This window comes from Ornithorhynchus anatinus, chromosome 7, assembly GCF_004115215.2.
Source record: "Ornithorhynchus anatinus isolate Pmale09 chromosome 7, mOrnAna1.pri.v4, whole genome shotgun sequence".
NCBI classification, from domain to species: domain Eukaryota; kingdom Metazoa; phylum Chordata; class Mammalia; order Monotremata; family Ornithorhynchidae; genus Ornithorhynchus; species Ornithorhynchus anatinus.
In genome coordinates, this window is record NC_041734.1 from 15,198,527 (window position 1) to 15,215,630 (window position 17,104).

The following is a 17,104-nucleotide window of genomic DNA, read 5'->3' on the forward strand; positions in this document are numbered from 1 at the left end:
AAGTGGCTAAAACCAAAATGGCTATTTCTCTGTAGCCTTGTTCGGCCTCAGAAAGAACAGATACTAAAGAGATACATGAAGACAGATAATTTTTTGACTGTTGAAATGTGCAGAAGTGGGAAAGAAGGGAACAGAGGGAGAAATCGAAGAAAAATTTGAGATTCTGTGCTAGGAAGGGAGCTGAAACAATATCATCTTCCACATTAATGATAATGATTAAGATAATTGTTTAGCACTTACTATGTGTTAAGCACTGTTCTAAGCACTGGGGTAGATACGTCAATCAGTTCAGGCACAGTCCCAGTCCCACATGTGGTTCACAGTCGAAGTAGGTGGGGGATCAGGTATTAAATCCCCATTTTACAGATGAGGAAACTGAGGCACAGATAAGATAAATGACTTGCCCAAGATCACACAGCAGGCAAGTGCCAAATCTGAGATTACTATTGAGATTCTCTGATGATGATTATGATGATGATGGTATTTGTTAAGCACCTACTATCTGCCAGGCACTGTACTAAGTGCTGGGGTAGATACAAGTTAATCAGGTTGGAGACAGTCTATCTTTTACATAGGACTTACAGTTTTAATCCTCATTTTACAGATGAGATAACTGAGGCACAGAGAATAGTAATGATAATAATAAATGTGGTATTTGTTAAGCGCTTACTGTGTAACAGGCACTGTACTGAGTGCTGGGGTAAATACAAGGTTTGGACACAGCCCATTTCTAACATAGGGCTCACAATCTTAATCCCCATTTTCCAGATGAGATAACTGAGGCACCGAGAAGTGAAATGATTTGCCCAGGGTCACACAGCAGATAAGTGGTGGATTTAGGACTAGAATCCAGGTCCTCTGACCCCCAGGCCCGTGCTCTATCCAGGAGGTCATGCTGACTCCGAGGCCTGCACTAGGCCACACTGCTCCTCATCTTGGAGGTAGCAAGGGACTTCAGTAGAGGAGGAAAGTTAGGGGTGTCCATGAAGAAGGACCATCAAATAGGTGTAGATCCAAAATAAGAGGAATTACAGGAGGTCGGGGTTGAAAGCTTGGTTTGGGAATTTTTAACTATACAATTGGTAGTACGTCAGTTTTTGGATGAAAGATATAGCAGACAGGTGTAGTTTGTGAGATTCCTCACTGACAAGGTAGAAGAAACAAATAGCAAGCTCAGGTGATTCTGTCCTTGTCATTGTTCATTTTTTTAAACCAGGAATTTTCCTTATAAGATTCTATTAGAGAATTGGTGTTGGACAAAAAACTTGTCTCCATGGCAGCACAGACAAGAAAGTGGGCCCTGAGAGAGTTTGAACAGTTATGTGTTCCTCTGAGGCTTCAAGGCATCAACACACATCATTCTTACAGATTTGTACCACAGAAGAGAGTGCATGCTTTTTGTAGTAACTGATGTATAGAATCTGAGAACACAGTGATTTGATCAGGTCTGTACACGGAGTAGATGCTGACATATCCCACAGAACATGTTGCCCCAAAGATCCATCCAATAAAGGATGCCATTTTGTCAGTTCCTGCCATATTGACAGAGTTGTGGCAAATTACTTGAAAGCATTGGCCCCTAGTTTAAGGCATTTATGTTCCCTATGAAGTGCCCCTGAGTTGAAGTGAGTGCTTTTGAAGCATTTGAAGTCTTTATAAACACTCAAAAGAACTTTGATTTATAATCGGTTCCTGTGTCTGTGGTGACATTTAGTGTTTATGTTGTACTAGACTTCCTTCTCACTATCCTTCTCCTCTGCTTCTAGATGACATCTCCGGGTGCTCCCAAACACCTCTTCAGCATGAGTGGGTTTTTATGGGGTGGGGAAAATGGGGAGAGAGTGGTCTGGAGAGTAGAAATTTCACATGTTGGGTAAAAGTTTACTACTATGATTGTACTAGGGTATTGGGAGCTGGGTATCCCAGGCTAACTGATTGATCTGCAGTCAGGGTAAAATTTGCTGTGTTAATCTAAACCTAGGCAGCCTGAACAAAACTAGATTCCACTCATTTTAAGCACCACATATTCCAGGAGTTTTCTGAAGCAGAATTAGATATTGTAATGGTACCAGGGGATGAATGGGCAGAAATGTGAAGCAAGGCTCGTGGAGCATCAGTTTAGATCAAGAAAAGGCACTGTGCCTAATGCTAATAGTGATGATGATCATAACTGTGATTTTTTCTAAGCATTTACTCTGTGTCAAGCACTGTACCAAATGCTGGGTTAGATGCAGAATAATGAGGTTCCATATATATGTTGACAAGTTCTAAGAGACCAGGATATTTTACCAGTCTTTGCAAGCACAAAGGTATTCCATACCAAGCAACTCTTTAGAGCTATTATGATGACAAAAAGATACTGACTGGTTCTGAAATTCTGGAGTGTGAGTTTGCATTCAATCAATCAAATTTACTGAGCACATGCTGTACCGCAGAGCACTGTACTAAGCACTTAGGAGAGTACGATATAAAAGAGCTGGTAGACACGTTCGCCTCCACAAGGAGTTTACAATCTAGAGGGGGAGACACAAAAATATAAATACACAAATTACAGATAGGTATATAAGTGAAGTGGGCTGAAGGTAGAGTGAATTAAGGGTAGATATCCAAGTGCATTCATCACTATTACCATAGTTAGGAAGATTAGATGCTAGTAGATTGGAAGCAAAGGTTTGGTATCCTATTGGCACTTCTGCCAAAGGGTGGCATTTCAACAACTCATTATGATCGGTATACCACCTTTGGCTATTTTGAAGGCATTGGCTCTCATTGCCTTCTTAGCTTTAGTAAATATGTGATTGAGACATCAGTTTGGTTTGGCTTTCCAGGTTCCCTTTTTTTGCTGCCTGATCATTTTAAATGGAGGAACCAGAATATAGTAAAAATATTGTTTAATGTGAGCTGTAACTAGGACTTACCTCTGCCTTTTGGCAAATAGAAACTTCTTTCTCTGGTAAAATAATGGAATGATCTCAAAAACAAAAAGCTGGGTTAATATCAGACATTATAGAATACAAGAAGATTCTAAGGAGGAAGCAGTTTGATTCCTTTTGATGCTTTGCCTTGGTACAATATGAGAGAGTGAAGGAAAGGAAACTAAAAACTTAATGAAGCCTAACTTTAGTGGAGACAATTGATATGGTGCCTCCTAATATCAAATTGGAAAAAAAAATCAATCCAGATGTTTTTGTTCACAATCATTGTCACAAAGATTACTACCATATTAATGATTATTACTAATGATTATTTCTTAAAAAGCAATGAATCATCTTGTGAAGAGGCATGTTATCACCCATAAAAACAAAAGGACATAAATGATCCTCGGCTGAAAGAGACCGGTATTCTGTCTTACAGAGACACCAATGGGCTATTGAAGGAACATTAAGATGGCCAATCCTATTTCCCAACTCTTTCTTCTGCCAATGTATTTATGGACGTCTTATCCAAGAATTCATCGAAATCCTCCTCAAACTACTGATTTTTGTTTAGCATAAGTACTTATGGACAGAAATTTGTTTTGAACCGGCCACTCTAAATAATGTTGTCTTACTCTAATGGTGTAGAGAACGGTGGACCCAGTGCCATTTTCATTCCGTCCATCCGTTCAGACTACAAACTCAAATCACATTCACTTATCGACCTTTGATTTCCAGGCCAGAGTTTTAATTTTTGACGTCTGTCCTCATACCATTTCCCCGAGCATTCTGGTTTCACTACTCTCTACCTCTTCCACCTTTGTTTTGTCCTTCCTGCAAGTAGCAAATGACTCAGCATGGCAAAGGACACCTTTTACATGCACACAGTGTGGAATGGATTGGCAGTCAGGCGTGGCTCTTTTCAGCCACACCTTCATGCACAGATAGGATCTTACAGTCACTAATGACATCTTTGAAAATGAAGGACAGGAAAGGACTTGATGTGTTTGCGATTTTATATTTACATACGCATAGTATATGGAAAGATTGGGATAGGCCTATTTTTCCAAACAGGTGGCAACCAAAACTACATACAGTATGAAATGTGAATATAAGGTTATTTATAATGGTCAAATGTGAATAAAAGCTGTCGACAAATAACATAGTCCTGTGTTCTGATACGGGGACTACAGTTTTCATCTACATGGATTTTGTATGAACCCTTTTTACTGTTGGCGAATACATCCCTAGATATTTACAAAATTCAAAGAGTTGTGACTTTAATTAGTTCCTATCTAATTTCCAGATAGCACAAGAAGATGCTATGACAGAAAATCTTCGCCTGGCTCAAGAGTATCAGAGGCTTCAGAAAACTTTCTTATCAGAAAAAGACCACACTTTGAATCTCTATGATAAAAGGTTGAAATTGGAATCAGCTGCTAGAGACCAGCAAAAGGTAATACTCATGATTAAATTTCTTTGCACATTTGCACTGTGATCCAGAAAATACAGTAATTCCCCTTTTTTGAGTTTTCTTGCTATTGGAGAGGGTACTGGCTCTCTCTCTCTCTCTCTCTCTCTTCTCTCTCTCTTTCTCTCCCCTGCCCATGGTTAAGAAGGAGAAAAATATGTTAAGAACCTGAATTAGGGCATAGGCTTCTTTAAGTTTTTAGTTTCCTCTCCTTCACCCCTCTCAATTCATACTCAACAAGGCAAAAGAGTCTGCTTCATCATAGTCCTATTGTATTCAACAATGTTTGATATTTTCCCAACTTTTTGTTCCTGCAATAATTCCATTATTTTACTAGAGAAGGAAGTTTCTATTTTCCAAAAGGCATTTGGGAGGTGAGTCCAAGTTAAAGTTCATAGCTATGTAAGGGACGTGTAGACCTTCAGTGTTGTCTGAAGCCTCATGTCATGTTGGCACCACAGTCTACTTGACAGTCATTGAAAGGGTATGCTGGCCATCTTTTATTTTTTTTAATTTACTGCCTACTGTGGCATGGCGGACAGTGTAGTGCCTAGGCAATGGAATTCCATGAAGGCATTCATTTCCATAGCGCCAGTGAAGAAAGTTGGCAGGGTAAAGAGGATTCCTGGTTCAGGTTAATACCGCAGTTTTCTTCAAACTTATCATCATTCACAGCTGTGGGCTCTCTCTGTAAAACGGTTCTCAAGTTTCTGTGTGACCTCCTGGGTGGGGGCTTCCAGGGAACAGGAATTGTCATGTAGCAGCTCCAGAAAAAACTGTTTCAGGCTCATAGCTATTGAGTGTAAAGATGTTCCCGAAGGATCAAAAATGTATTCTAAACCTAGCATCCAGATCCTTTCATCAAAAAGCAAGATTAAAAGGATCAGTGTGGTTTAGTGGAAAGAGCACGGGCTTGGGAGTCAGCGGTCCTGGGTTCTAATCCCGGCTCCACCACTTGTCAGCTGTGTGACCTTGGGCAAGTCACTTAACTTCCCTATGCCTCAGTTACCTCATCTGGAAAATGAAGATTAAGACTGTGAGCCCCATCTGGTACAACCTGATAACCTTGTATCTCCCCTAGCGCTTAGAACAGTGCTTGGCATATACTAAGTGCTTAACAAATACCATCATTATTATCTCCCTTTTCATATCCAACAGACAGTTACTCTCCTTACCTTGAAAGCCTTATTGAAGTCACATCTCCTCCAAGAGTCCTTTCCTGACTAAGCCCTCATTTCCTCTATTCCCACTCCCTTCTCAATCGCCCTGACTTGCTCCCTTTATTTTCTTCCCCCATCCCTGAGCCCCACAACACTTATGTACATATCTGGAATATATTTATATTAATGTCTGCCTCCCTCTCTAGACTGTAAGCTCGCTGTGGCCAGGTAATGTGTCTGTTATATCGTTGTATTGTACTCTCCCAAATGTCTAGTACACTGCTCTGCCCACAGTAGGTGCTCAATAAATATGATTGATTGATTGGCCTCTGAGCTGAGAGCAGTGTCTAAAACCCACCTGTCAAAGAAACAGGGTGCATTTTCAAAAGTGATTGCTCCATCAATTCGGTTTTTCAGCAACCTCCAGGAGCCTTTTCTCTTTATCAGTAATTGAATTATTTCAAAAACTACGCCAATCTCCTTTAGACTCAGCTTATTGTGGGCAGGGAATGTGTCTACCAACTCTATCATATTGTACTCTCTGAAATGCTTAATACAGTGCTCTGTACCCAGTTAGCACTCAGTAAATACTACTGATTGATTGATTGATCTATTTTCCGACCACAGATATTGGAAATACAGAGCACTTTTTGCTTAGGAAATCCCTAGGTGAGAGGCAGTAGGCAAGATGAGGGGTACATAGTGAGTCTCACCAACTCGGTTGAGTAAATAATAATGATAATAATAATGATGGTATTTAGGCACTTACTATGTTTAAGACATTGTACTAAGAGCTGGGATGGGTGCAAGCAAATCGAGTTGGATGAAGTCCCTGTCCCACATAGGCCCACAGTCTCAATCCCCATTTTTACAGATGAGGTAACTGAGGTACTGAGAAGTGAAATGACTCACCCAAGATCACACAGAAGACAAGTGGCAGAGCCAGGATTAGAACTCATGACCTTCTGACTCCCAGACCCGTGCTCTATCCACTATGCCATGCTGCTTCCCAGCTTGCAGGGGGATTGTTCTCTCAACCATCCACAGAGAACTGGATTCAGTGGATTACATCCTGCCCTGCCCTGGTCTCCTGGCAACCTACCCAGAATTTTGAGTGTTTTCATACAGCAACTGCTTTTTGTTATCTTTCATGTCGGCACAAGAAGTGGTAGAATGTGATATTCTTCCTTCTTATAGCCTTTATGTAGTTTCTTTTCTGGGTTTTTACCCATTAGAGTGGAATGTTCTCCATGGTGCTTTGGTTTGCTGCTTGGCTGCCTCCTCCTGTTTCCTATTCATTAGACTGGAAGGTGTTATTGTTGTCAACTCACATCTGGCAGTGCTGGAGACAAATGAGTTTTCGGCATAATTCATAGTGAAAAAATAAATGTGTTTAATGAATTTTCTACAAAAAGTATTGGAATGGTTTATGTTGCTACAGGAAAAAGGGATAGAGATGAACCCTTAGAAGCAAAGCTGTTGTGCCTAGAGAAGGAGAAGTTGTTAAAAATAATTACAGGAAAGGTTTCTTCCAAAAATTTTCCGATTCCTAAACGTTTCTACATGTGTTTATGAGAAAGTATCAGTGTATCCTTAGGAGTATTTGGGCAATATCCCTTCGGGTATGTTTTGTTTGTTGCTGATGATCCAAAAGAAAAAAAAATAATCTCTAGCATCTTGTTGGCCATTCAGTCTCTCTTTTTACAAAATTAGGGTGCCAGGGGTAAAAATCTGGGATATAATAATAATTATTGTGGTATTTGTTAAGTGCTCACTATGTGCCAAGCACTGTTTTAAGTGCTGGGGTAGATACAAGGTGATCAGTTGTCCCACATGGGGCTCACAGTCTTAATCCCCATTTTCCAGATGAGGTAACTGAGGGGCAGAGAAGTTAAATGGCTTGCCCAAGGTCACACAGCAGACAAGTGGCAGAGCTGGGATTAGAACCCATGTCCTTTGACTCCCAAGCTTGTGCTCTTTCTACTTAGCCATGCTGCTTCTCATATTCAAAGTAGGTATATGCTGGAATGGGATCGTGAACAATTTCTAGGCCAAAATGGAAAGACACTCGGCTCTGAGAGCCTCCTTAATCAATCAGTGAATGGTATTTATTGAGCTCTTACTGTGTGCGGGGTACTTTACTAAACAGTTGGGAAAGTACAACACATTAGCACACATTAGTGTTGGTAGACATTTTCCACAGTGCCCATAGTGAGCTTGAAGCATGTAAGTACGTTGTTCCCTTACTCCTCTTTACCCGCCCTCATACTCCTCTTATGTCTGCCGCTCCTCCCTGAAGTAATAGCCATGGCCCTTGGCTTGAGGGAATAATTAGGGACCTGCTACACTGCCTGACAGTCCCATCACATTCAAGAGACCACCCAACTAGTAGAGAGAAAATGGGGATCCTTATACCCAGATGTAATTCTAGAAAAATCCACTCGAACAAGTTCTCTTCCCTGTTTGCAATTTTGTGTCACCTGCAGCTTTCATTAGCATGCTGTCTGCTCCCTCCTGGATCAATATGTGAGTTAACAGGGTTTCCCCTGACAGAAATTGTGGTTGGATTTGATGGAGAACACCAGAGTTTAGTCCACAGGGGATTCTGGGTTGGCTGGCACTAGAGGCACGTGGCATTCCGTGGAAAATCCATGTTAACCGTGTTCTTGATTCTCTTTGGGTAATAGTAGAGCTGCATTGTAGTTATATTTCCCTATCACTGAGTAGATCATTCATTTTCATATTATCTCTCTGAAGTGAATATGTTTGACCGCCCTCTTTCTCCTCATGAGTTTTCCACCTTGGCTGTCTAAAGGTACTTTATGAAGCAGAGGAGGTCCGCATCAGAAGGTTTAGGACTCAATGTGTGGTCATCAGCAGCATTGCACAAAATAGGGCTTACACTGAGTGAAATTCAAGTCGAGACTCGGAATACCTAAAATGCTAGCAGCAATATTAGTCAATCAGTCAGTTGTATTTGTTGAGCTCTTACTATGTGCATTCATTCATTCAATCGTATTTATCAAGCGCTTGCTGTGTGCAGAGCACTGTACTAAGAGCTTGGAAAGTATAGTATGACAGTACAAGTATAAAATTTATAAATGTATAAAAATAATACAAAGCATATATTTTACAAAGTATATAAAATATACAATTATACATATATGGAAATATGTAGTATTTCTATATTATATAAGTGTTAGGAAGGGAAGTTTAGCCCAGGGGATGGGCCTGGGGAAACAGAAGCAGCATGTCCAAGTTAAAAAACAAACAAACATGGGACTGAATCGGGGGGACTTAATAATACTATTACTACTTATAATAATGATAATAATAATTGTAGAGAGGCAGCATGGCCTAGTGGAAAGAGCACAGGTCTGGGAGTCAAAGGGCCTGGATTCTAATCCCAGCTCTGCTACTAGTCTGCTGCCTGACCTTGGGCAAGTCACTTAACTTCTCTTTGCCTCAGTTTCTTCCTCTGTAAAAATAGGAATTAAATCCTACATCTTCCTACTTAAACCATGAGCCCCATGTGGGACAGGGGCTGTGTCCAAACAGATAACCTTGTAGATACTTCAATGTTTAGAACAATGCTTGGCACATCGTAAGTGTATAACAAATGCCATAATTAATTACTGGTTAAGCACTTACCATGTGTTAAGCACTGTTCTAAGTGCTGAGATAAATACAAGACAATCAAATCGGACAAAGCCCTGTCCCACATGGGACTCCCAGGCTAAGTAGGGGTAGTGGGATTTAATCCCCATTTTACAGGTGAGGAAACTGAGAAATGGAGAAGTTCAGTGACTTGCCTGAGGTCACTCAGCAGACAAGTGGCAGATCTGGGATTAGAACCCAGGTCCTCTGGCTCCCAGGCATCTACTCTTTCCACTGGGACTAGCTAATTCCCTTGGGATTAGGCTTGGGTTCTAATCCCAGCCCTGCATGTGCCTACTGTGTGACCTTAGGCAAATCTTGTAAATTTTCTGTGCCACATGGGGCCACAGTTTCAGGTTTTTAATCCCCATTTTTCTTATGGGGGAACTACACAGTTTGAGGCTGGTTTATTGAATTGCCCAAGTATTTTCTCTGTTCATTCACTCAGTGGTATTTATTGAGATACTAAAATCTCAGGAAGAATATGATTAAAGGGATAAATGAGATTCATACAATCATATTTATTGAGCTCTTCCTGTCTACAGAGCACTGTAGTAAACGCTTGGGAGAGTACAATGCAACACTGAATAGGCACATTCCCTGCCCACAGCGAGCTTATGGTCTAGCAGATGAGTTTACAGTCGGTCCCCTAGAGTTGGTCCCTGGCCCAACACTGATACATTATGTGCTACCACCTGTTTAGTACAGTGCACTGCACCTATTAAGCGCTCAATAAATACAATTGATGGAGTGACTGGCTCTCAGTGGCAATCTCAAAATGGGTCTGGGTGGTTGAGGAGCATGTGAGGAAAGATTCAATACAAAAAGTCAAAAGACCCCAAACCCAAAGGCACCAATAAACTCAATAAGAGCACCAGAGCACTGTGGTTGAAGAAGCCATTTCAGGGCTTCTTACTACTCATGCCGTCCATAGGCCAATAGTCATAATCAAAGACCTTCTGGTTCTGAAAGATTCTGGAGGTATGCTGCTATTTGCTATTGTTTTAATGAGATGTTCTTCCCCTTGATTCTATTTATTGCCATTGTTCTTGTCTTTCCGTCTCCCCCCAATTAGACTGTAAGCCCGTCAAAGGGCAGGGACTGTCTCCATCTGTTACCGATTTGTGCATTCCAAGGGATTAGTACAGTGCTCTGCACATAGTAAGCACTCAATAAATACTATTGAATGAATGAATGCTTAAATCCCTCTCTGTTTCCCTTATTCCAACTGGCCTCTTTTTAGCTCTCTATTCAGCAGCCATTTGGATTTCCCAACGTCATCCATTTTATTCAAGGATCTAGCCTGGCAGAGCTGTGTTGAAGGCAGCAGGGTTTCAATACTAATAGGCCTCAAATATCGTTTTTACTTAGAGCCCTTCAAGACCTTAGAGAGAAGCAGGTGGGAAATGCGCCTTTGGTTGATAAGGAGAGGGGGGGACCTTGAACCTTTTTATTGTCACAAATTTCTGTAATCTTTCACAGCATCCAGTTTCCCTGACTTGGATACTGCCATGAATCATGTCATGCTGTCACAGAGAAGCAGCGTGGCATAACGGAAGAGACCTGGGTTCTAATCCCGACTTTACCACTTGTCTGCTGGGTGATCTTGGACAAGTCACTTCACTTCTCTGGTCCTCAATTACTTTATCTGTAAAATGGGGATTAAATCCTACTCGTGAGCCCCAAATGGGAAAGGGTTTGGGTCCCATCTGATGAACTTGTAACTACCCCAACACTTAGAAAAGTTCTTGGCACATAGTAAGGGCTTACCAAGTACTATTATTATTTTCATTGTAATTGCCCCAACTTTACAGCTGCAGAATGTTTATTTCCTGAAAAGAAGGAACCAGATCAACTTGCAAAACAAATATTATCCTATCAACACCCCCAGATCTTTTTTTTTTGAATTACGGTAAAATGATTAAAATAATTTGTTGCAATCAGTTCTTAGAAAAAGGAGGTAGATTCTCCTCTCAGGTTTTGACTACGAAGTGACTTACAACTACTACCGAAAATCAATTCTGTGGGAGTGTCAGTATAATGATTTTTCTCGTTGCAGAACTATACAAATACATCACAGTGACATAAACATTTGAAAAAATTGCCCTTGTAATCATCCTTTCCCAAATCTACAGAGCTATATCTAACAGATGTTAGTTATAATGAAAACTAACACAAAAAGTGCATGGTAAATATTTTTCCTTCATTTTGTTCCTGTTTCAACTAAGTACAATTTTCTTCCTTACTTCCTCAGCATGATCTAAGCAGTTTCCAGAATTGTTTTACCTTGAAGTATACCCAGTTCTCCTATAATGTGGAGGTTGCATTCTTGCAGAACTCAAGGAAATTGAGTTTATTAAGGAAAGCTCCTGTTGTAGCACTTACTCTTTGTCCGATGTTATGTGCTTCCAACACTTTGCTGCTCTGTATCCAACAGATGCGTGTTGCCAAAACAACATTCTTAATTCTACCATTGCTGAAATCATGGTATTTAATAGTTAGCCAGGGTTAAACACCTGTTGCGGTTCTCAAGAGACGAGGTCTTAGTTCTTAAAAGTATAGTTTGGATTGTGCTTTGAGTTCCAAAGAATGACAGAATAATTCATTTCAGGTAAAGGATTGTGCTGATCCCAGATTTCAAAAGTCTTTCCCTAATACATAATTTGAGAACAGACACTGACAGGAGACTAAGTCTGTTCCTCAGGTTTGACAAGTCAGTATAATCAGGCATCTAAGCCGAGTTGTCAGAACGTGGGCCTGGAAGTCAGAGGACATGGGTTCTAATACCAGCTCTGCCACTTGCCTGCTGAGTGAGACCTTGGACAAGTCACTTAACATCTCTGGACTTCAGTTTCCTCATCTGTAAAATGGGGATTCAATACCTGTTCTCCCTCCTACTTAGACTGTGAGCCCCATGTGGGACAGGGATTGTGTCCAACCTCATTAACATATCTACCCCAGCTCTTAGGCTGATGCTTGACACATAGTAAACACTTAAGAAATTCCATGGTTACTATTATTATTGTTTTTAGACTGTGAGCCCATTGTTGGGCAACGATTGTCTCTATCTATTGACAAATTGAACTTTCCAAGCCCTTAGTACAGTGTTCTGCACACAGTAAGCGCTCAATAAATACGATTGAATGAATAAGTGGATTTGGAAAATTTGGCTTCCACTTCTCTGCCTCTTTTGATCTGTTGTGTTCAAGGGGAACTAAGGAGATGGATGAGGGGACTGGCAGGGAGTTATCACAAGGCCTGTGTGTCTTGCTACAACACCCTTTGATTTCCTCATCCTCCACATATGTGAATGACATATGGTTCCCGAAAGGCCCAAAGAGCTGGAACAGAGGAATTGAGAATCTGAGTGCTGAAGACAGGCTACTTTTACCCACCATTAAATCCCCAAATACAGAGCTTCCCTTCTTTTGGTAGTTCTCATGCGATTGCCGCTTTCTCCCTATTCAGCCCTGACAAGGTTGGCTTCAGTGCTCAATCCTTGAAGAGCATTCATTCTTATTTAATTACTAATAGAAGATGAGAACCTCAGGAATTAGAACACAAAAGCATAATACCCTGAGTCCAGCTGTCACTGGATTAGGCCAGTAGTCAATGCAGCCCAGTAGTCCATCTCCTCCATCTCCTGGAGGAACTGCGAGCTAGTTGGTTTCATTGTCATCCATCCTAATGTTTGGGGGTGAACTACCAAACATCCATAGCATTTCCCACAATATCCCTAACTTTTCTTCTAGTAACCCTTAAGAAAACGTGTATAGGAATAAAAATGAATACTACCAGAACAATTGCAGATGGAGGTGGGGCACTCTGGGAAAGATATTTCCATGACATTGCTATGAATCAGAAGTGACTCAAGCATAAGACAAGATACAAGCTAATCAGGTTGGACACAGTCCATGTTCCACATGGAGCTCACAGTTTTAATCCCTATTTTACAGATTATGGAACTGGGGCACAGACAAGTGAAGTGATTTGCCCAAGGTCACACACAGCAGACAAGTGGCAGAGCTGGGATTAGAACCCAGGTCTTCTGACTCCCAGGCCTGTGCTCTTTACACTATGCCATGCTGCTTCCTGCTGAATCTTTTTCTCCCATTCATGGAAATAAAAATTCCCAACACGTTTAGGTGGATATTTCATGACCTTGTTATACTACGTGAGGGATGCAGTTGTTTTTCTTTGAGGTCAAATGTGTTATTCCTCATATTCATGGTTGATACTGACACTTTATTTAAGTATTGAGAGGCTATATTACCTGGACTTAGTACTTGAAGTATCAGAATCGTCAACACTTCTGTTGCAATTTTACTGAATCCCAGAGTTTTTCTGGTGGATCTCTTTTCTCTTTCATAAACCTGAGAATTTTGATAAAGTATTATGCAAGTACAAGAAGGTGAGATCAATTATATTCTCAATCTTTTATAGCTCAAACCAGCTGGGGTTTTTTTCATTACCCAGGTTAAGTGATAAAATATGATTTATACATGCTTATGCACACATGTATATGGGTGAATATAGAGAAATAATTTTTATGGTATTTGTTACGTGCTTACTATGTGCCACACAGTGTTCTAAGCACTGGGGTAGAAGCAAGGTAGTCAGATTGTCCCTTGTAAGGCTTACAGTCTTAATCCCCATTTTACAGATGAGGTGACTGAGGCACAGAGAAGTTAAATGGCTTGCCCAAGGTCACAGCAGAGAAGTGGCAGAGCCGAGATTAGTACCCACATCCTCTGACTCCAGCAAGAAGATTGAAATCAAGATCATGTAGTTGCCTTCTAGGTTTGAAGATCAGCATGGTGAATAAGACCAAAATATGACCAACAATCTTTCCCCACAATGTGTATTGATAAAGTTTGCCTCTTAATGCAAGATGGGCTCTGCATCGCCATTCTGTTGGTGTTAAGTGTGGCATTTAGGTGGCATTGCTGGAACTGTTCTAGAAATTAGCCGTGGTAACTGTGGTGTAGGGCCAAGTCTTGCAGCCATACAGAAAATTAGTCACTGTGGGCAGGGAGTGTTTCAACCAACTCTGTTTCATTTTTTTATGGTGTTTAAGTGCATACTGTTTGCCAGGTACTGTTCTAGGTGCTGAGGTAGATACAAGCTGATCAAGTTGGACATAGTTCATGTCCCACATGTGTCTCACAGTCTTTAATCAGCGTGGCTCAGTGGAAAGAGCACGGGCTTTGGAGTCAGGGCTCATGAGTTCGAATCCCAGCTCTGCCACTTGTCGGCTGTGTGACTGTGGGCAAGTCACTTAACTTCTCTGGGCCTCAGTTCCCTCATCTGTAAAATGGGGATTAAGACTGTGAGCCCCATGTGGGACAACCTGATTCCCCTATGTCTACCCCAGCGCTTAGAACAGTGCTTGGCACATAGTAAGCGCTTAACAAATACCAACATTATTATTAATCCCCACTTTACAGAGGAGGTAACTGGAGCCCAGAGAAGTTAAATGACTTGCCTGAGGACATACAGCAGACTAATGGCAGAACTGAGATTAGATCCAGGTCCTTCTGACTCCCAGGTCCATGCGATAACCACTAGACCACACTGCTTCAAGTTTGGTACTCTTCCAACCACTTAATACAGTGCTCCCAGTAAACGATATAATTGATCGATTGCCATTGCTTTCTAAACCTTAAGTTTGTTCTAACACTTGTCATTTTGGTGCCATGCTGTCACCCTCCCTAAGGCAAGTGTGACAGAAAAAAATTATCCATGCTACTGATGAGCATTTTGTAATGGTGTGCATACGTAGATCTGTTGCTGTTGTTTTCTGTTTGGGTTTTCTTTGCATGGGTAAATCCCAGCAGAAGTAGTTTTCTGGTGCGCCTGATTTAGGTGAAGTTAGTATATTTTTAGGACAGCTCTGCAAACGTGTACATACAAACAACTGTGCACACACTAATAATCATACACACAGATCAAATAAATAATCTGCAGTAAGAAGAGAAAGACGCATTTTTTATGCTATTTGTTATTACATCAGAATAGCACCCTCTATGCATGTTTCAAGTATTCACATTTTAAACAGCATTGCTGTGGTAAATATATATATACACACACAGAGGCATATATATATATTCACATATATATGTAAATTCTGATTTTTAAAGTAGACATAATCAATATTCTAGAGAGAAGCATATATTAAAAAGAGGTGCCGAATGGGTGAGGTATGTAGAAGAGAAGGAAGTGTGTTATCTGTAAAAGCAGAAAAGAACTTGACTTGCATGACTTTTTGTATCAAGCATGCTACAGCAGTCTTTTGATTCTAATATGAAACTATAGTAAGGATCATTGCACTAATGCATGAGGATTTGTGATAATGTTGCAGAAATTTTACTGTCAAAACTGAACTGCAGTGTAATGACTTTTGTTATCATGGTTTCTAATAACTATTCAGCATGAATTGACCCTACATATGTTTTACTGCAATAATATGTCAGTAACTCGAAAAATTAAAGAGAAAATAGAAAGTGGGAGAAGACAATACCAAATTCTATGTATGACTAAATGATAACCTGACATCAATATTATGATTGATATTGTTCCTGAAATTTGACAATAATGAAAAGCAGAAAAAAAATTAATGACATGTTCCTTTGTCAAGGTATGTGTGAGTGTTTTTGAAGGGGCGTGAAGAAACTAAGTATCTAAAAGCTCAGTAACAAGGAACCTGGCTGGCCTCTGGGAAAGAAAAAAGCTGCTGAAATCCCTTATAGTGGTTTCTATTTATTTTAATGTCTATCTCCTCTTCTAGACTGTAAGCTCATTTTGGGTAGACATTGTGTCTGTTTATCGCTGTATTGTATTCTCCCAAGTGCTTAGCACAGTGCTCTGTAGACAATAAACACTCAATAAATATGATTGACTGACTCACTGAGTGACTGGTGTCATCTTATCCCTCTGCATATGCTGGAGGTGGGAAGATTATTTTACCTGACACCTGAGTTCAGTAACTTAGGTTGATGAGCAGTCATCAACACCAGTCAGTGATGCAGGCTAGTTAGGGGTTGGGAAGAGGTAGTAGCCATTCAGTCCTGGTGGTTCTGCTCACCTTCCTGATACGGCACCTCCTGTAGCCATGTCAGAGAATAGTAATAAAAATAACTGTGGTATTTGTTAAGCGCTTACTATGTACCAAGACAGTACTAAGCACTGGGTTGGATACAAGCAAATCAGGTTAGACACAACCCCTGCCCCACATGGGGCTCATAGTCTCAATCCCCATTTTACAGATGAGGAAAATGAGGCACAGAGAAGTGAAGTGATTTGCCCAAGGTCACACAGCAGACAAGTGGCAGGGGAGGGATTAGAACCCATGACCTTCTGACACTCAGCATGTGTGGTCATCGAGTACTGACAGGGCAGTGACAGATGGGCCCAGAGTCCAGAGAGACTTGGTTTGGGGCAGCCAGTTCAACAAGTCAAGCACTGTGATAAATGCTACAGTAGATATGATCAGACTCTACATGGGACTCACAGTTTAAGGGGGAGAGAGAACAGTTATTTAATCTCCAGTGTACAGAAGAAACTGAGGCAAAGGGAAGTTAAGTGACTGCCTGAGGTCGCACAGCAGACAAGTGGTAGAGAACTCCTGTGCCTTTTCCAATTTCCCTGGATTTCAGCTCTCTTCTAGGAAACTAGATGACATTTCTCAATGAATCTTTGTCTGTATTTCCCCTCCACTGGCACCGTCCTTCTCCCCCTCTTCTCACATTACAGTCAATCAATTGAGCACTTACTATCTGCAGATATTTTACTAAGCGCTTGGGAGAACACACCAAAACAGAACTAGCAGACGTGTTCCCTGGCAAATAAGGAATACAAGTAGAAGGTTACACTGCTGTGGTTACTGGAAAGTGTCTCCACTT

At 40.9% G+C, this 17,104-nt stretch overlaps 1 protein-coding gene across 1 annotated transcript in view; it reads left to right on the top strand.

Moving 5' to 3' along the window:
* The window catches only part of CCDC178 (coiled-coil domain containing 178), a 268,023-nt gene that overhangs the window by 169,631 nt on the left and 81,288 nt on the right, over window positions 1-17,104 (top strand). Inside the window, exon 19 of the mRNA XM_007667601.3 lies at window positions 4,222-4,371. Coding sequence (XP_007665791.2) covers window positions 4,222-4,371 — 150 coding nt within the window. The remainder of the gene's footprint in view (window positions 1-4,221; window positions 4,372-17,104) is intronic.